Source organism: Cololabis saira, chromosome 12, assembly GCF_033807715.1.
Source record: "Cololabis saira isolate AMF1-May2022 chromosome 12, fColSai1.1, whole genome shotgun sequence".
NCBI lineage: Eukaryota > Metazoa > Chordata > Actinopteri > Beloniformes > Belonidae > Cololabis > Cololabis saira.
Window position 1 is genome coordinate 46,949,674 of NC_084598.1, and position 20,408 is coordinate 46,970,081.

The 20,408-nt window shown below is 43.9% G+C and overlaps 2 protein-coding genes across 4 annotated transcripts in view; both read right to left on the reverse strand.

Moving 5' to 3' along the window:
* Positions 1–20,408, reverse strand: part of LOC133457541 (protein NLRC3-like) — a 549,537-nt gene that overhangs the window by 89,104 nt on the left and 440,025 nt on the right. The gene's annotated exons all lie outside the window — the stretch shown is intronic.
* Positions 1–20,408, reverse strand: part of LOC133457537 (nucleoprotein TPR-like) — a 57,023-nt gene that overhangs the window by 20,338 nt on the left and 16,277 nt on the right. For 2 of the 3 annotated variants that reach the window (XM_061736896.1, XM_061736895.1), the window contains exon 2: positions 12,457–12,617. In XM_061736896.1, the coding sequence (XP_061592880.1) occupies positions 12,457–12,478 (22 nt within the window). In that variant the 5' untranslated portion in view covers positions 12,479–12,617. Of the gene's footprint in view, positions 1–12,439; positions 12,618–20,408 lie in introns of all 3 variants that reach the window. The other variant, XM_061736897.1, reaches the window with a different exon arrangement.

Genomic DNA, 20,408 nt, shown 5'->3' on the forward strand with positions numbered 1-20,408 from the left:
AATCCCACAGCAAGACCCTTACATAAATACATATAGGCTACCACACTTCTCCCCCCTTAGATTTCAACCTCAAACTGCCAAAACAAAACAAAAACCATTTTCATTTTCCTTAGCCTACTCAAGTGCATACATAAAATTTACACATCCCAAACTGATACAAGTGATTTTTTTCTTTTTATTTCTTTTCCACAATATCCCAAAAAATAAACACTTAAATAACCAGTCTGTCCGGAGGTCTACGAGCACGCTGTGATTTGCGCACTACAGGTGTTCCCACAGTCACTGGTGATGGTGGTTTTGGAGGGATTGGTGATGGGGACATGAGAGGAGTCTGTGCATGTGTGGAAGAATCGTCTTTTTGTTCAGGGGGCACAGACAGCTCTGCTAGGGTGTCTCTCTCAGGTACAGGCATCATTCCACCTGCTCCCTCAGTCGGATAAATCAACGATGGCAACTGTGTGACTGTCTCTGTGTCTGGACTGGCATCATAACGCAGGCGCACATGGTCTTGATGTCTGCGAAACTCCCGTCCGTCCCTCAGTTTGACCACATGTGAGACTGGACCACTCTGCCTACGAATGACCCCAGGCAGCCATTTCTGGTTGTTGTTGTGGCTAAAGTCCTTCACATAGACATTGTCACCTGGTTTCAACTGTCTTTCTCGGGCATGTTGATCATGTCCCTCTTTCATTTTCTCCTGCTTCCTCTCCACCTTTGCTTTCAGGTCTGGACGCAGTAGGTCCAGTTTAGACTTGGGCCGACGGCCCATCAACATCTCTGCTGGTGTGCGTCCCGTAGTTGTCTGTGGAGTGAGGCGGTAGTTAAACAGGAAACGTGACAGCCGGGTGCTGATGGAGTCTCCTGTCAACCGCTTCAGGCCCGCCTTCACTGTCTGAACCGCCTTCTCTGCCAATCCATTTGAAGCCGGATGGAAAGGTCCGGATGTGAACAATGCCATTCTGCTGCAAGAAATCACTGAACAGCTCACTGGTGAACGTCGGGCCATTATCACTCACCAGAGAATCCGGCAATCCGTGAATGGCGAACACTTGCCTGAGTTTACCTATGGTTGATGGGTCGGTGATGTTGCTCATGATGTGGGCCTCTATCCATTTGGAATGGGCGTCGACCATGATCAGGAACATCTGCCCCATAAAAGGGCATGCAAAGTCCACATGCAGCCTAGACCATGGACGGTCTGGCCACTCCCATGGGTGCAGTGGTGCTGGTGGTGACAGGTTTTGGTTAATCTGGCATTGTGTGCATGATTTCACCTTGTACTCCAGCTCCAGATCCATTTTCGGCCACCAGACATAGGACCTTGCAAAGCTCTTCATCCGAGACACCCCTGGGTGAGTCTCGTGAATCTCCTCCACAATCTGTGGACGAGCTGGCGGTGGCACGACCACTCTCGCGCCCCACAGAATGCATCCATCTTGCAAACTCAGTTCAGTCTTTCGCTTTGCATAGGGTTTGAGAGCCTCACTCTCCACCGCACCGGGCCACCCCTGCAACAGGAAAGTCTTTACTTGAGACAGCACTGGATCTCTGTCCGTCCACTGTCTGATCTGGGCTGCCTTCACAGGTGTCTCCGCCACTCTCTGCAAGGAAAACACAGTCTTGGGCGGCACATATGAACTAGCAGGTGTATCAGGTAAAGGCAGTCTACTCAGTGCATCTGCATTTGAATTATCTTTACCTGCTCTATACACAATTGTGTACTGGTAGTCGGACAAGGTGAGGGCCCAACGCTGTATTCTCGCTGAGGCCAGCGGTGGAATGCATTTAGACTCGCTGAACAGGCTCATCAGTGGTTTATGGTCCGTGTAGATGGTAAATGAACGGCCATACAGGTACTGATGGAACCGTTTCACAGCGAACACAATGGCCAGCCCCTCCTTGTCCAACTGAGAGTAACCTCTCTCAGCCGCATTCAGGGTGCGGGAGGCGAACCCAATAGGCTTCTCAGATCCATCTTCCATCATATGGGAGAGAACCGCCCCCACGCCATAGGGCGGGGCATCACAGGAAAGTGTGATCTCTTTGGCCGGGTCATAGTGAACAAGCAATTTTTCGGAGTGGAGGAGCCCTTTCACTTCTCTGAATGCTCTCTCCTGATCTTTCCCCCACTGCCACTTAGTGTCGTTGTGCAGCAGCTTGTACAGTGGGGCCAGGACCTGGGAGAGGTCCTGCAGGAACTTGCCATAATAGTTCACTAGACCCAGAAATGATCTGAGTTCAGGTACAGACTTTGGGCTTGGCGCCTCCTTAATGGCTCGCACTTTGTCCTCCAAGGGCCAAAGCCCCTCTGCTGTGACCTTGTGACCTAGGTAGGTCACACTGGGTGCCATGAACACACACTTGCGACGTTTCAACCGCAGGCCAGCATCCTGCATCTTTTTCAGCACCTGCTCAAGGTTGGCCAGGTTGGTTTATTAGTGAAGTGTTTCAGCGAGAAATGCGCTCTGGTTTTGTTCTACTGCACCTTTTTCCTGTCACGTTTTTTGAAGGGACTTCGTCATAAATTAGTAGTCCAACATACTTACTGATAAAATAAAAAAAATACTTTATAACCTGTGAATAACTGAATGTTTTGCAGATCAGCCCTGCACAATTTTACAGTTCTCAATAAAATACTAGAAATGTTCTATACATTTTCTTTGCATTGCATTATTTCCTCTAGTGCTGTAATTCTATTCAAGTTTATTATTATTTTATAAAGCTTCCTCATTGCCAATTACACAATTTTATGATCACTATTATTATTCTGTGTCTGTTGTTGATATTGTCAGTAATTATAGAATTACCAAAACCCAAGACGAATGTGAAAACATTCTAATTGTGTGATTCTTATTGAACATAGAACTCTACATTTACATTTGTATCATAACAATTCTGTCTCTCTTGTCGGACATCCCTCCTCGTCTTTCAGCTCACGCCAGCGACTGAACGCCGGGCCAATGTTTATTCTTGTCCGGGCATTTAGCTTTTACTCTCCCTCTTTCTTTTTTCGCCTCCGCCGATAAAACTTTCATTTTCTTGGGTTTTTCCGCTGCTTGGGCCATGACACCAGCTTCTGCTGAGCTCTGCTCCACGCCCCGCCCAGCTTTGGTCTCCACTACGAATCGGGAAGGAGGGGGAAGTGACGTATGCCGTAAAGCAGTCAAAGCCGTAAAAATGTGTAGTTTTTTAGTGTGGCAGGGTTCCTACCATGCTCCTCAAAGTTACATAGTGCCAGTGAAGGAGATACAGACCCCTCAGACCATGACAGAGGTTCATTAAACCTGTTGGAAGTTGATGTTCCATCACAATGATGATGATGAAATATTACATTAAAGGAGCTTGAGGCCGGATTGTGGCAGGATTTATGAAAAAAAATCCGTATACATTTTAAGTAATAATGTCAGATGAAGCGTTCCAAACCCAAAAGAATGTTTCCTCTAGTGTATCTCTCCTTTGCCTTGAACAGGCTGTGTGCTGCAAAATGTGCTGCAATTCGGTCCCGAATTTCCCGCGCTGTCCTGCGGATGTGACGTCACATGACGCTGCATGCACGTTCTCCCCGTTCTCCCGTGCCGGCTTCACTGTTGGCTGCAGTACCCCCAACGGCCGTCGTGGTGAAGGGTGGCTCTAGAGAGTCTCATTTCTTAAAAGGAGCCTCAAGCTCCTTTAAGCTGGAAAAGTTACATAGTGCTGCTTTAAGATCCGTTTACACTGTGTAACTGAATGTGAGCGTCCGACTATCGCGTCGAGCTGCGTGACATCAGACGCTCTCTGTCCACACTGAAACCATTAAACTCTCTCTGTCCACACTGAAACTGTTAAACTCTCTCTGTCCACACTGAAACCGTTAAACTCTCTCTGTCCACACTGAAACTGTTAAACTCTCTCTGTCCACACTGAAACCGTTAAACTCTCTCTGTCCACACTGAAACCGTTAAACTCTCTCTGTCCACACTGAAACTGTTAAACTCTCTCTGTCCACACTGAAACTGTTAAACTCTCTCTGTCCACACTGAAACTGTTAAACTCTCTCTGTCCACACTGAAACCGTTAAACTCTCTCTGTCCACACTGAAACCGTTAAACTCTCTCTGTCCACACTGAAACTGTTAAACTCTCTCTGTCCACACTGAAACCGTTAAACTCTCTCTGTCCACACTGAAACCGTTAAACTCTCTCTGTCCACACTGAAACCATTAAACTCTCTCTGTCCACACTGAAACCGTTAAACTCTCTCTGTCCACACTGAAACCATTAAACTCTCTCTGTCCACACTGAAACTGTTAAACTCTCTCTGTCCACACTGAAACCATTAAACTCTCTCTGTCCACACTGAAACCGTTAAACTCTCTCTGTCCACACTGAAACCATTAAACTCTCTCTGTCCACACTGAAACTGTTAAACTCTCTCTGTCCACACTGAAACCATTAAACTCTCTCTGTCCACAATGAAACTGTTAAACTCTCTCTGTCCACACTGAAACCGTTAAACTCTCTCTGTCCACACTGAAACCATTAAACTCTCTCTGTCCACACTGAAACCATTAAACTCTCTCTGTCCACACTGAAACCATTAAACTCTCTCTGTCCACACTGAAACCATTAAACTCTCTCTGTCCACACTGAAACCGTTAAACTATCTCTGTCCACACTGAAACCGTTAAACTCTCTCTGTCCACACTGAAACCATTAAACTCTCTCTGTCCACACTGAAACCATTAAACTCTCTCTGTCCACACTGAAACCATTAAACTCTCTCTGTCCACACTGAAACCATTAAACTCTCTCTGTCCACACTGAAACCATTAAACTCTCTCTGTCCACACTGAAACCGTTAAACTATCTCTGTCCACACTGAAACCGTTAAACTCTCTCTGTCCACACTGAAACCATTAAACTCTCTCTGTCCACACTGAAACCATTAAACTCTCTCTGTCCACACTGAAACTGTTAAACTCTCTCTGTCCACACTGAAACCATTAAACTCTCTCTGTCCACACTGAAACTGTTAAACTTGCGGCCAGTTAGGACAGTCCAATAGGAAAAAATAAAGCAATGGAATTGATTTTGTCGCCGAAGCTCCCTCGCATGGGACACGGTTTAATTGTGTCCCACGCTGCTCTTCTCCCCGGAGAGGCTTTGTCTCCTCCCCTGCTACACGTCATTCAGGCAGCCAATCAGCACAGAGCCTCATTATCATAGCCCCGCCCCCTCAGAATCCCTCATAGAAAAGAGGTCAGAAGCGGTAAAACTAGAGACATGGCCCACAGGCCGAATTTCTGATTTATGTAGAAAAAACAAGCTTCAGATTGTTTTTAAGACACTCAAGGCCTGTTTAAAATATACATTAAATGCCATAATAATTTAAAGCCAGATTCTAAAACATCCTATAATTGTGTCTGGACAGAAAAACTTTAAAATACATTTTGCAGCGAAAAACCAGTTCTGTAAAGTTGTCTTTTAAAATAAAACTAAGATGTCACGGAAAGGTTGGTTGGTACGAACTGATGTGATTCAGCAATGAATGAATGAAGTTGAATGAAAGAAGTTTTTATTGAATGTTTAGGCAACTTTCAGAGTCTGATATTAGTCGGCTGCAGGTGCTGCAGATCCAGAAAATGTTTCTCCGGTGATGGACTGGGATCTACACCGATCTCTCCTCCTGCGGATGCAACACTCCGAGTTAAAGCAACTTTGCTCTTTATTTCTCACGTTTGCACCTCGATAATCCCGTCTTTATTTCTGCAGCAGAGGAATCAGATCGTGATGCTTCATGTTTCAAATATAAATGTATATTATTCACATTGTTATACTTATGAGAGAGGGGATCACGGACATCCACAATGTGTAGGACTCAATAAATGTGTACATTGGTCTTAATCCGTCAGTATATAATACGCGTGACAATAAAGAGAAGTGCAATACTTCTCCCGGACTATCTGTGCAATATTCCACTACATGTGTAACTACATGTATACACTATCATCTGTAAATAGAATCTCAGGTCTTCACTATTCAAATGCACCTTAACCTTTTTTATATTTTTTATATTATTTATATTTCTTATATTCTTATATTTCTTATTGTTTGCACTATTGTTTCTTATTTGTCTTGCACTGGAGAGATGATGCTGCTTTCAATCTCACTGTACCTAGTGTTGTGCGTCTCGGGTAGCTTGGCTGTCCAGTTATCAAGGCTAATGATAATTCTATTAAAGAATTATTAATAATTAATAAAGTTGACTATTTATCAAATTGTATTATCAAAAATGATAATTCTCGTAGGGGCACCACCGCCGGGGCCTTACTCCGGTGGAATTCGATAACTAAAACAGCAGAAAATCAGTCTCATATGATTTTTGAATTATCCTGCAGAACAGCAAATCTTACAGAATAACAGTGAAGGCATGATGTCCGAACACTAGGCTCTGCTTAAACAAATCAATTTGTGACCAAATCTTGCATGAAATAACAACAACCACTCGTTAAAAAAATCAATCAGGATTTATTCACATACGGGTATCAAAAGATGGTAAATAAATACCCAATAAATCCCGATGGCAAAACTACCTTATTACGAAACCATTACCTAACTAGAAAAACAACAATCAATAAAATGCAACATAAACGTTAAATGCATGGAATGAAAAGAAAAGAATCAAATGTAATAATAATAAAGATGATAAAGAACACAATAATGATAACGTACAGTAATACGCATACAGTAATCTCATTAAACATAAGTTCAGCTTTACACCGTTCTAACTGACTGATCGCCCAAACGCCACCTCACGTCTCCTCTGGATTCTGGATCTGCGGGCTCTGTCGGTGGTGACCGGGTTCCTGCCGGGGTTCCCGGTGTCGGAGAGGTCCGGTTCAGCTTTGACCCCACCGCCGATCGCTTCTGGCGGGGATGCTCCGATAGCGAGCGGTCCCTCAGTCTCTGTCCTGCTCCTACTTCAAAAAGAAAAGGGCAACAGTTGCTGCAGCGGCGCCTCACGCCGGCTCTCTGGTCCTGACCGCGGCCTCAACACCGGCCTCGTTGCGACGGGGGGGCCGGTTCCTCCCTCGGAACGTCGGCTCACGTCCCTTGTGTGTCGCAGGGCTGCGGGAGGGGTTCGCGGGTCCAAGGCTGGAGCTTCTACAGCGGGTTCTGGCGGAGCAATCTTCCTGGACGCACGGTCCCTGGTGTGGAGAAAGTGCTCAAAGGAAGAAAGGAGTTAGCAGACAGAAAGAGTTGAGAGCGCCGTGCTCTGGTATCGGATTTTACGCCCGGCCTGTTAATGCAGGTCCGGAACGGCTCCCCCCCCACCCCAGGCTCTCGGGGAGTAGATGCGGCAGCGGCTGCACCGTCGGCAGGCACGTCTTGTCCGGTCCGCTGGCTGAGGGAGAGAGTGAGCACTGGGCAGGAAGGGAGCTTTTGAGTTCCGCGGGCTGCGTGATGTCACCAGCCCCTGGCAAGTGATTGGGTGCTTCCCGCTTTTGGGCTTGGGGCGGTTTTACTGAGAGGGACAGTCCCCCCCTTCAGGGCTCACTTCCTGGGGCTCCATTTAGTCTGACCCCCCTTGGTGTCGTCACCCCAGGGAGTCTGTCCCTGGTCCCTTTGCGTTGTCTTTTCCTTTGTTCCTCCAGGTCTGGCAGGAACCCTGCTGGGTTTGTGGGGGCTATACTGCGCCTGACCCCCCTCCTAGGTATCGTAAACTTACTATCTCGAGCTAGGCCGTGGGGGTCGTAAACAGACTATCTCGGCCGAGATCACCAGGGGGCACATTGCAGCCGATTTTCAGCTGAGCAGTTTCAAAGTTTCAAATATACACATTCACAAAATGTTCATACACATTTATAAGTCCAGAGTTCACGTGGGCGACGCCCAACACTAGGTACATTGACAATAAAGTATTCTATTCTATTCTATTCTATTCTATTCTAAAGTGGAACGAGGAGCCGTTTTTCATCCACCAATTTAAGTTCTGGTGTCGGTTCTTAAAATACAAACAAGAAAAGCAGAGTGTAATGATACATAAACATCCACAAACCCGTACGATCATAATAAAACCACAACTCTTCACGGAACGCAACGCAAAGCAAAGAACAGCATTACCCATAATGCAATGCAGCTGAAATCGGAAGGAATGCCCCCAAATAAATTATTTTTTCCAGGCCTCAACTTTTGACAGGACTGTCTCCAGCTCTCAGCCGATGTTTTTTTTTTAAATTACAGTGCTTGGGCCCTATTTTATATGTAGGAATAATTTTCGTTGTTTTTATTTTTATTCCGACCAAATGAGGGTCTTTTTTCTCCCTAAATGTGCCCCAAAAGTCACCAAATTTTGTACCAAGCCAGACCTGGTGAAAAATGTGATATTTCATGGTTTGCATTAATGGGCGTGGCCTAACGGCTCAACAGCGCCCCCTAGAAAACTTTGTTCCTCAAGCCCCACAATACGGTTTGACGTACATGCACGAAAATCGCTACACACCTGTATCATGTCACAAAAGAAAAGTCTCTTGGAGCCATGGCCCAAACCCAACAGGAAGTCGGCCATTTTGAATTAATCCTGTAATTTTGACTCAACTATTCAAAAATGTTTTTTCTCTTATTGGTACGACAATACTGGACCAAATCATCCTATCCCTAAGTTTAGGATATGTACCACAGGTTTTCAAAGTGGCAGTAATTAAACCTTTACTTAAAAAACCTTCTCTTGACCCAGACACCTTAGCTAATTATAGACCAATTTCCAACCTTCCATTTGTGTCTAAAATTCTGGAAAAGGCAGTTTCAAGCCAGTTATGTGACTATTTGTATAGAAATGATCTGTTTGAAGTCTTTCAGTCAGGGTTCAGAATGCATCATAGCACAGAGACAGCACTTGTTCGAGTCACGAATGACCTCCTTATGGCCTCAGATAAGGGATTAGTGTCCATACTGGTTCTACTGGACTTCAGATAAGGGATTAGTGTCCATACTGGTTCTACTGGACCTCAGATAAGGGATTAGTGTCCATACTGGTTCTACTGGACCTCAGATAAGGGATTAGTGTCCATACTGGTTCTACTGGACCTCAGGTAAGGGATTAGTGTCCATACTGGTTCTACTGGACCTCAGATAAGGGATTAGTGTCCATACTGGTTCTACTGGACCTCATACTGGTTCTACTGGACCTCAGATAAGGGATTAGTGTCCATACTGGTTCTACTGGACCTCCGATAAGGGATTAGTGTCCATACTGGTTCTACTGGACCTCAGATAAGGGATTAGTGTCCATACTGGTTCTACTGGACCTCATACTGGTTCTACTGGACCTCAGATAAGGGATTAGTGTCCATACTGGTTCTACTGGACCTCCGATAAGGGATTAGTGTCCATACTGGTTCTACTGGACCTCAGATAAGGGATTAGTGTCCATACTGGTTCTACTGGACCTCAGTGCTGCTTTTGACACTGTAGATCAGCATTTTACTGCACAGGTTAGAGCATGTTGTTGGGATTAAAGGGACAGCTCTATGTTGGTTTAAGTCATATCTATCTGACAGGTTCCAGTTTGTTCATGTACATGAGGTTTCTTCAGAACAGTCAAGGGTCTGTTATGGTGTTCCGCAGGGTTCAGTGCTAGGGCCAATCTTGTTCAGTTTATACATGCAGCCGTTGGGAAGTATAATCCAGAATCACGGCATACACTTTCATTGTTATGCTGATGATACGCAGCTCTACTTGTCTATGAAGCCGGATGAAACAGAACCGTTAGTTAAACTTCAGGCATGTCTTAGGGACATCAAGGACTGGATGTCCAGAAATTTCTTGCTTCTAAATTCAGATAAAACAGAGGTTATCATTCTTGGTCCAGAGCATCTTAGGAAGGGATTAGATGGTGTTGCGATGGCTTCCAGTGCAACTGTGAGAAACCTTGGTGTTGTTTTCTATCAGGATTTGTCGTTTAAACCATATGTCAATCAGGTTTGTAAAATAGCCTTTTTCCATCTCCGTAATATTGCAAAGATTAGGAAAATCCTCTCGCAGAGGGATGCAGAAAAACTAGTTCATGCGTTTGTATCTTCTAGACTAGATTACTGTAATGTGTTGTTAGCAGGATGTCCAAGTAATTTGCTGAATAGGCTCCAGCTGATCCAGAATGCAGCAGCACGAGTACTGACAGGAATTAGCAGGAGAGACCACGTCTCTCCAGTGTTAGCGTCGCTCCATTGGCTACCTGTAAAATTCAGAATTCAATTTAAAATTGTATTACTTGCGTATAAAGCCCAAAACGGCTTAGCTCCGCAGTATTTACAAGACCTGATAGTGCCTTATGTTCCTGTCAGAGCTCTCCGTTCTCAGAGTGCAGGTTTACTCGTAGTTCCTAGAGTATCTAAATGTAGATTTGGAGGGCGGGCGTTCTGCTATCAGGCACCACTACTATGGAACCAACTTCCAATCTGGGTTAAGGAGGCTGACACCACCTCCACCTTTAAAACTAAACTTAAAACATTTCTGTTTAGTAAAGCCTATAGTTAGTGTTTAGTAAACCTCTAGCTGGTGTTGGTAAATCTCTAGGTAGTGTAAACTTTAGTGTGTTAGAGTCAGTAGTCATAGTTGCAGCTATAGAACAAGACTATTATAGTTAGTCTCAAATATAGCTTGGTGGTAGATATGCTGCAGGTTGGTGGTAGATATGCTGCTATAGGCCTATGCTGCAGGGGGGCACCGACATGATCCACTGGGCGGTGCCTCTCACCCTTCTTCTCCTCTCCTTTTCCCTTCCTCTCTTCTCCATTACCATTTTTATTTATTATAAATATCTCATAGCTATCATTTTTGTCCATCGTTCCTGTAGTTTCTTGTGCCGGCCCCCCTTTTTTCTCTTTTGTGCATGTTTGCAGGCCGGAGCCTCGGGAGCTGCGTTCTGGCCTGTGTTTTTTCTTGCCACTGTTTGGCTTAAGGCTTTTCTCCCACTAGGGGAGTTTTTACCTGCCATTGTTTATGTAATAACTGCTCGGGGGTTTATGTTTATGTTCATGTTTATGTTCATGTTCATGTTCTGGATCTCTGGAAAGCGTCTAGAGACAATATCTGTTGTATTAGACGCTATACAAATAAAATTGAATTGAATTGAATTGAATTGAATTGAATTGAATTAATTTTGGCGCGATTTATGCGATTCCTTCGGCAGTTAATACGGCCCGAACCGTAACGTACACCCAGGTGTGTTATACATCAAAATGTGCGTCTCCATCCTGCGACGACGCGCATTACTTTTCTCATTCAAAAGTGTTACCGTGGCGACGCTAGACGCCAAAAAGCGCACCCCCCCTTCATCTGATTGGACCATATTTGGTAGTTCCTACTTTTTGCCATAACTTTTGAATGGTTTGACATACAGAATCGTGGGTGGTGTCATCGGACTCAGTTTTGACTCTTTCACCTTAATTGGTGCAAATTAGCCCCGCCCCTTCTTCTGTTTGGTCGATATCTGATAGTTTCTACTTTCTGCCATAACTTTTGAATGGTTTGACATAGAGAGCCGTGGGTGGTGTCATCGGACTCGGTATTGAGTCCTTGACCATAATTGGCCTGAATTAGCCCCGCCCCTGAATGGTTGTCCCTATTTTCTGTTATAACTTTTGAATGGTTTGATATAGAGAGTCGTGGGTATTTCATCCACTAAATGTCCAGTTCTGAAGAATCTACATGAAGTCATACAAGCGCTTCCACTGCAGCCTGAACCTGCACCAGGGTGGAGGACCGTTCATTGCTGCTTGCAGCTTTAATTTTTAATTTGTTTTACTTGTTTTTGAAAGTTCCTTGTTAGGATGAGCAGTTTTTAATGAATAATAATCTTCATTATCATATTCAAATGTATGTATTTGAGGGAGGAGACAGGGCGGAGTGTTGTGTTCCAGTATGTGCGCTCAAATCCACGCTGATTTGTGATGTTCAAAGGAACCTGCGTGGATTTGGGCGAACGCACAGTTTTGACATCTGAATTTTTTTTGCGTACGCAAGAATTACAATACACGCACTGATTCGCGTTGAAATCCATGCACGTTTCGAACATGATCCTAGAAACAACTTCTGTTGTAATAGACGCTATATAAATAAAATTGAATTGAATTTTAATTGACAGTTATTTTTGTAACGCCCCCCCTGGCAACAGGCTGGCACGTATGGAATAACAGCTGCTTTGAGACCGATTTTGCTGATAGTTATTATTTTCCTGGAAAGTCCGGTGGTGCCTTGTTTTGATTGATCCATTTTGATATTTTTTTTGATAAATAATCTTCTTTATTAATTATTAATAATTATAGAAACTAACTTTTTAACAACTGAACCAGCATCCCCTTTGTGGCACAACACCACAGTTGGGTGGAGTCGGAGACCTGAGGGCATCGTCTCCGAAGGGTTAGACGCGGACTTCCAACAACTGCTGTTCATGTGCTTACCTGGTTCATGTGCTCACCTGGTTCAGCCGCCGCTGCCATCCTGATGTTGATGCTGAAGCACCTGGAGAATTTCAACTGGAGTTCAGCTGGAGATCAACTGGAAATCAACAGCAGATTCCTAAAATCTTCTGCTTTAATCCTGCAGGTCCTTGTTGCAGCACGTGGATGAAGAAAACAGCTAAAACAAACAAAACAAACAAAGTTTATATTGGTGTAACTTTGGTTTGAGAAGGTGGCACACGCGAAACCTCACACTGAATCCACTCTGAATCCACTCTGCCTCAACCATTCAGCACAAGCGGGGAGGCCGTGTGAAGACGGGAATCCGTCATAAAGACCTACACAAACAGTTAGATGTGAATGTGGAGGATGCGCTGTGGTGACTGCTGAAGGGACAAGTTGAACGAAGCTGCTGAATGCTATAACCACCAGAGTGGTGTTTATGGAGATGGTTTAGTTCAGACATACTTTCAAACACATCTGTCAGGTCACACGAGTCCCAGGAAAATACGGCAGCATCAGGTCAATAGTTCAGGGTTCCAGTTATAACCCCATTCATATGGATCAGCAGCATTACAGACGTGTCAAAGTCTGCATTCACACTGCAGGTAGTATTTTAGATCGTTATCGCGATAGCTGTATGCGTCCCCCCCTCTGCTAATGCCGACGCAGCCCGTGATGTCCTGCACAGCAGTGTAAGCAGGCTGCAAACACAGCACACACATGCCCTCCTCCTAATTACCGGGGACTTTAATCATGCCTCTCCTTCATCCACATTGCCAACCTTCAGCCTCTCCTTCATCCACACTGCCAACCTTCAGCCAGTATGTCACCTGCAGCACCAGAGGAGATAAAACACTGGCCAATGGAGGCCCAAATCCTCCATGGCAGGACCCTTCCATACCGCATTCTCACCGACACAGACGCACAATCACGCACCGTTTCCCCCTCCCCGGGGGGGTCCAGCACCGTTTCCCCCTCTCCGGGGGGGTCCAGCACCGTTTCCCCCTCTCCGGGGGGGTCCAGCACCGTTTCCCCCTCCCCGGGGGGTCCAGCACCGTTTCCCCCTCCCCGGGGGGGTCCAGCACCGTTTCCCCCTCTCCGGGGGGGTCCAGCACCGTTTCCCCCTCCCCGGGGGGTCCAGCACCGTTTCCCCCTCCCCGGGGGGGTCCAGCACCGCCAGAAGACACCCCAGGCTGCACAGCGAGCCCCGCCAGGCCCGGGTATCCCGACCCACCTATCCCAGGCCAGTGAGGGAACCCGGGTGATGTGGGACCCCCTCCTGACCCTGGTGTTGAGTGCTTGTGATTAATGCCATAAAAACAGGGGAGGCCCGATCCCCGGATATTTGTGACAAAGAAAACTGGTCGGTGTTAAGAGAGAGATCCGCCTCACACTTGGAGATCGGGAGAGAGTGAATTGTCCAGTTTAGACACTAACCTGTAGAGTTTTGATAACAACTTTAAAGTGCTTAGATTCAATAAATCTATTATCCTAGCAGGAAGTTGTAAGTCTAATTGGCTAATTTTATATGTTTTATTTATTATGGCCTTAATTTGTTGGTACTCTAAAAATGTATTACTGCTAACTCCGTATTGCACAATAAGGGCCCGATTTATTAAGATCCTAAATAAAGAGTACTAAATTGCGTGTGCACTGAAAAAGTTTGCGCGTGCTGTTGTTGTGTGTTTTGCGGGTGATCAACTAAGATTGCGTGCGCAATTGATAACAGGTGCAAACTGCAGTATTTAAATGAGGTGTTGCGTGTCTTACGGTTTGCGATCGCAAACTTTGCGCCATGGAGAGTCGCAAAATGAAATTTGACGAGTTGGAGTTAGAGATATTAGTGGAAGAGGCAAATTGTTGTGCCGTATTCAGCACCCCTGCCGTGAAAAGCACCCCCTCGTATATTCAATGATAAGTAGACCAAGAAAAAAAACAATATATTTATATATACACACTCACACAAACACATACTTAGGAGTTTATATTATATATATTTACAAATATTATGGAAGACAGCACAGTAAGCAGGCTTGTAACGCCCGCCAATGTAATAATGCCCGCAAACGTAATAAACCACAAACGTAATAAAAATATGCAGCTTTTAATGTAATAATCCTGCAAATGTAATACATTTCCCACAAACGTAATAGTCCCTGCCTACTACAAACGTAACACGCGATTTCCCACAAATGTAATAACTATTACGTTTGTAGAGATTTATTACGTTTGTGGGTAAGTGAAAATCTTCAACTTTCAATGTTGTAATAACTTCCCACAAATGTAATAATGCAATGAATAATGGTTGTTGGTATGTATATATATGTTACGGTTAAAGGAGCTTGAGGCTGTTTTTTTTATTTGCAAAATGTGCTGCAATTCGGTCCCGATTTTCCCGCGCTGGGCTGCAGATGTGACGTCACATGACGCTGCATGCACGTTCTCTCGTTCTCCCGTGCTTCACTGTTGACTGCAGTACCCCCAACGGCCGTCGTGGTGAAGGGTGGCGCTAGAGAGTCTCATTTCTTAAAATTCAGCCGCAAGCTCCTTTAATGTAGAAAAACGGCTATTTTGCAAACTAGCCGGTGAATGTGTAAATTATAATAAAACACATCCGCACTCTGGCAGCCTGCCCTGCATAATTAATGCTGTGTATGTGTGAGACCCCACACTTTTTCGGGGAGTGTAACGTTAGGCCAACTGAACTGTAGGCTATTCTGTAGTAACTGGACTATATCTACCAAATGAATTACCTTTGCTTAGTTTGTTTTGGTTTAATCCAATTTGTGCAAATGGAGGTGGAGGAGATACCTCATCTCATCATGTGCGCGCTTCGGGTTTGCGCGATTCGGGTTTAGGAGCGCACCTTCCATGAGAGAGACGCAACAACTGTTTGTCTGTTTTGGAGGTGGCAAAGACAAAGAATAGATATTTCCTCACAAAGACTGTTACACTGGATATTTGCGAGTACATTACCCAGACCTATGGTGTGCCCAAATTCAGAGCGCACAGAGCGCACAGAGCAGAGAGCGCTTTGCCACCTCGGTGGCAAAGCTGTATTCTGGGGGGCCAATGACGTGATCTGTAGTTTGCATTATTCGTTTTGGAATACTCAATTTAGATATATACTGCATGGGATTTGGACTCACAATAATGGCTATAATTGCCACGGCATGCCACGGTCAGCTGGAGACAATTGTCTCGAGCTGACCGGACTGTTGGGAAACCTGGCATTGCATGCTCTTCACCAGTGTACTGTAATCTGGGACATAAGTTGACACTGCAACTCTGAGTGACTCATGCAGATATGCATCAGTGAGGCGTGTTCTGTGTTTGTTTTTAATGAAGTTCATGTCAGAAAATTCAAACAGATATGTTGAACCAAACATGCTGGCAACCTTCATGGCTGCTGTGCATACACCACTGTACTTTTCAGTGTCTGCAAGGCACCAGAAGTTTGGTGCAGCCTGGTTGGCTTTGAGATGGAGGTCATTTTGCAATGTTACAATTTCAATCTCCACCTGTCCAACATCCAAGCTGAATGTTGCACTTAGTTGCTCAGCAATGCATGTCGTATCCACTTGCATGAATGGATTGGAAATGAATGACACACATGGCTCGAGCTGATCAAAGTCACAAAACCTGTTCTCAAACTCTTGCCCGAGTCTGTTTATGACTTGAGAGTACTTTTCTGCAGCTTTGTCAAAAGACTCAGATGCAGAAGCATTGTCTTTCAGCACTGACTGCACAGAAGGAAAGTGCAGCGCTTTTTTCCTCTGTAAATGCATGGAGAAAATGCTCATCTTAGCTTTAAATGCATTGACAGAACTTATCATGTCAGCAACAGTCTTATCTTTGCCCTGCAGCTCACAGTTCAAATGGTTTAGTTTCCCAGTGATGTCAGTTAAAAATGCAAGGTCAAGTATCCACTCAGTGTCCTCCAGCAGGGACGTGTCTTCACCTTTAGACTGCATGAACTCTTTGATTTCACCCAAAAGCGACAAAAAGCGTTGTAAAATCCGTCCTCTGCTTAGCCATGGGATTTCTGTGTGCAGTAACAGGTCCCCATATTCAGCTTCCAGCTCCTCCAATAGCACCTTAAATGTCCTGTGCTGTTTCGCTTTGGAGCGGATGCCGTTTATGATCTTCACGACCAACCCAGTCTCACAGGAAAACGTGGTACAGGTTACGTTGGTCCACAATGCAAAACGTGGCAATGTTTACGATTTGCCCTCCTAAAACGTGAGATGAGAACGTTTTCCGTGGCCCATTCATTTTAATGGTTTCTTAGGTTTCGTTTCTGTCACGTGACTTTCAAGCTTTCGGCTGTGGAGGAAAAATAAAATTGCTGCCATTTCTTTGATTCTCGGTCTAAATATGTAATAAAATAATAAATAATAAAAATGTAATATTTTAAGATAGTTTCGCCATGAAAAGCAGATTTTATCATATTCATAGCAAGAAATATTGAAATTTCACAATATTTGTGTGTCTGCTTACCTCACGTCGAGCAACTTTTTTTTTTTTTTTTTTTTTTTTTTTAAACTTACTCCTCTTCCGTGGCTCTCTCGCGGTAAAAACTTCTTCTTATAATTACGCGCGGCCCATTCTGACACCATGTGTTGTCTGTCTTAATATATATGTATATAGCACACGAGGCGTGTAGCTGGTCTCATCAAGACGTTTATCTGGCTGCCATGGCAACAACAACTGACGCTTTGAGCCGGCGTGCTGCTGAAGCTACTGCGCATGTGCTAAGCACCTAGGGCATGCTGGGTAATGGAGTTCCTACACAGTAATCCATACAAAACAGGAAACCAAGTGGCTTATATGCTATTTTAATTACTTTTAATATTAGGTAGTTGTGTGAACTGTTAAGATATTATATTTTCTATAACTTTAGATGATATTATTTCAACATAGAACAACATAAAACGGCTTTTAGTGTCCCCAGGGTCACACATTTCTTCTTTGAATTTCAGCACCCCCGTGTTTTTGTGAGACAACCCGGAAAATTATTGCTGGCTCCAAAAAAAAGCATGTTGTTTTTTTATTATACCTTTTATTTGACAAGGCAATCAGTAAATTAATTAATTTTATGCTGCGTAAATGCAACCTATAAATAATTATCCAGACATATATGTTCCTTAGAATATATTGGACACTGGACAATGTAAACCTTTTTTTTGGTAATGAATTATCTCTGGCTTGACAACTCGCCAGATCGTTTAGTGTATGTGGTGGTTTTATTTTGGAGGGGTGCATCGTAAGCAATAATATTAAGACTTATTATTTTATCCGAAAACAATTGCATTTTTGAGGCGCATAACTTACTCGAAAAGTTGTGAAACTTGGCACGCACGTCCCATGTGGCGAAAAATTACGTATTCTAATAGTGTCAAAAAGGGGCGTGACCTAATGGCTCACCAGCGCCCCCTAGAAAACTTTGTGCCTCAAGCCCCACGATACGGTTTGACGTAGATGCACGAAAATCGGTACACACTTGTATCATGTCGCAACTTAAAAAAAAGTCTCTTGGCGCCATGGCCGAAACTGAACAGGAAGTCGGCCATTTTGAATTAATCGTGTAATTTTGGCGAAATTTATGCCATTTTTATTTATTTATGCCAGTCTAAATAACCTGGTTATTTAGACTGGCATTTAATACATAGTATTGATGTGAAATATTCTTAATTTAATTTTAATGGTTTTATTATGTTGTTTTTAAATTGTTTTGTTTTAATGTGGATTTTAATGGAAAGCAGTTTGGTCACTGTAGGAGCCATTTGTCACTTTTGTATTATTTAATTCATTTATTATTTAGTTAGTTTTTGTGGTCTAGTTTTGGGAATACACTTTTAATTTGTTTATGATATTTAGTATTGATTAAGTTTATTTTGTTACTTAACCATGTTTTATTTTGAAAGTACTGGGTAGCTGGAGCGCACCAGGTGAGATTACTTATATGGGTTGGCAGACACAGGTGAGCCAGGCATCTGGGAGGGCAGATGGTTTTTTACCAGGGCAAGAGAGGCATCAAAGATCTTTGCTCGTTTGTTTGCCAGGAAAATAAACCATTGGAAACTTTATTTTTTGCCTGGACAATGGACTTTCTGTATCCTGCGTAAATCCACTCCCTAGGTGTCTCAGTGGCCGTTTGATTATTATAGTTTGATACTTTGAGTTGAATATTTTGATTTATTTATTTACTTTGTTATAATTCACCTGGAGGACAAATAGCCACTACAATAAGTAAAAAACCCACCCTAAAGTGAAGATTTGGCGGATGGAATCTCTGGAACCTTGGATATTGGATGATCTATGAAAGAGGATTATTGGGCTGGAAAACGCTTTTCGTTTGGAGAGTCAATGGCCGACGGACATCTCACGAAACTACTCAAACAGCATCGGTGAGCAAAGGAATACAAACAGGCTGTATTGGAAAATGGCTTCACTATTGGAGTGTTTGGATTGTCGTTTCTTTGCACTGGATGTTTATTGGGAGCTTTGGAAGTTTGGACGACCCGCGTGTGCTGCGCAATACTACTATCGCATGGTAAGCCACGCCTCTTTTCATTCATAAAGCTCTGATGCGGAGCCGCGTGCCATAAAAGATATCCTTGTGTGAGTACTGCAAGCCAAAGTGTGGAAATCCAAGGATTGAAAAGGATTTGATGTGAAAAATGTCAGAGGCTGCAGCTAAAGCAAATGACTCTGCGTCTGTGCTCTCAAAAAGGAGTGTAAAGTTTACACTAAAGGGTCTGACATTTTATTTAAAGACATGCCAAGAAAAAACGTCTTTGAAATGCAAGCAGGTTAAAAGGAGCATGGATAAAATGTGTGATTTGATGTTATCCATTGATAATGTGACGTCGGTGCAAGCCCAGCTGACTAAATGCATTACATGCTTTGAGGAAGCTAAAGATATGCATGAAGCCATTCTGAATCTGAATTTGCCAGAGGATGAAGTTGAACGGCAAAATACATATTTTCATGCAAAAGGTTTTGAGTTTTCAAATTTCATTGAAAAAGTAAAATGTTGGTTATCTGATGCTGGTTATCCATATGTGCAATCAAATGATGCTGCAGAACCTTCTGGTAACTCGAGTGTGGCTTCTGATGAGATTAATCCCGAAGACAGCGTTTCAAATGTTTCATGTCAAGAGGAAAAGCGTTCCAGAGCACATTCTAAGTCATCTAAGGCCTCATCTACGTCATCTGCAAGAATAAAGGCACAAGCAGACAAAGCAGCACTTATGGAGCGTATGGCTGCATTAGAAAGGAAACACGCGTTGGAAGCCAAAGAGGAAGAACTCAGAAAGGAGAAAGAACTGTTCACTTTGGAAACCGAACTTGCTGCCGCTCATGCAAAGCTGAATGCGTTGGAAATCAATTCAAAATGTGGCTCTAAAGGATCGGACGCACTGAATTCATATTACGACAGCAACTGGACTGGTGCTCCAGGAACACGTCCGCTGAATCTTCACGCAGATGATTTTGTTCCACAAAAGGATGCTGCAAATAACAGTCAAAGTAAAGCTCCCATAGCTCGGGCTGTCACTGTCAGACCTGTAGATGCAACAACAACGCAAACTGACGTCAGGCCATCACTCACAACCAACACCCAAGTGAATGTCAGGCCTGGACCAGCAGCAACGACACAAGACACTGGCCCAGTAATAAGTCAAACTCAAACAACACAAATGTTTCCAAACTCTTTGAATCTACCCCACAACAATAACCCCTGCAATGATATTATGGACATTATGCAAAGGCAAAATGATATCACTGCACTGTTGGTTCAGCAAAATTTAACATCTGCTTTGCCTGTGAGAAATATTCCTGTGTTTGATGGTGACCCTCTTCAGTTTAATTCCTTCATGAGATCTTTTGAAAACTGTGTAGAAGGAAAAACTAACAATGCCAGTGATTGCTTGTCATTTTTGGAACAGTACACCAGGGGACA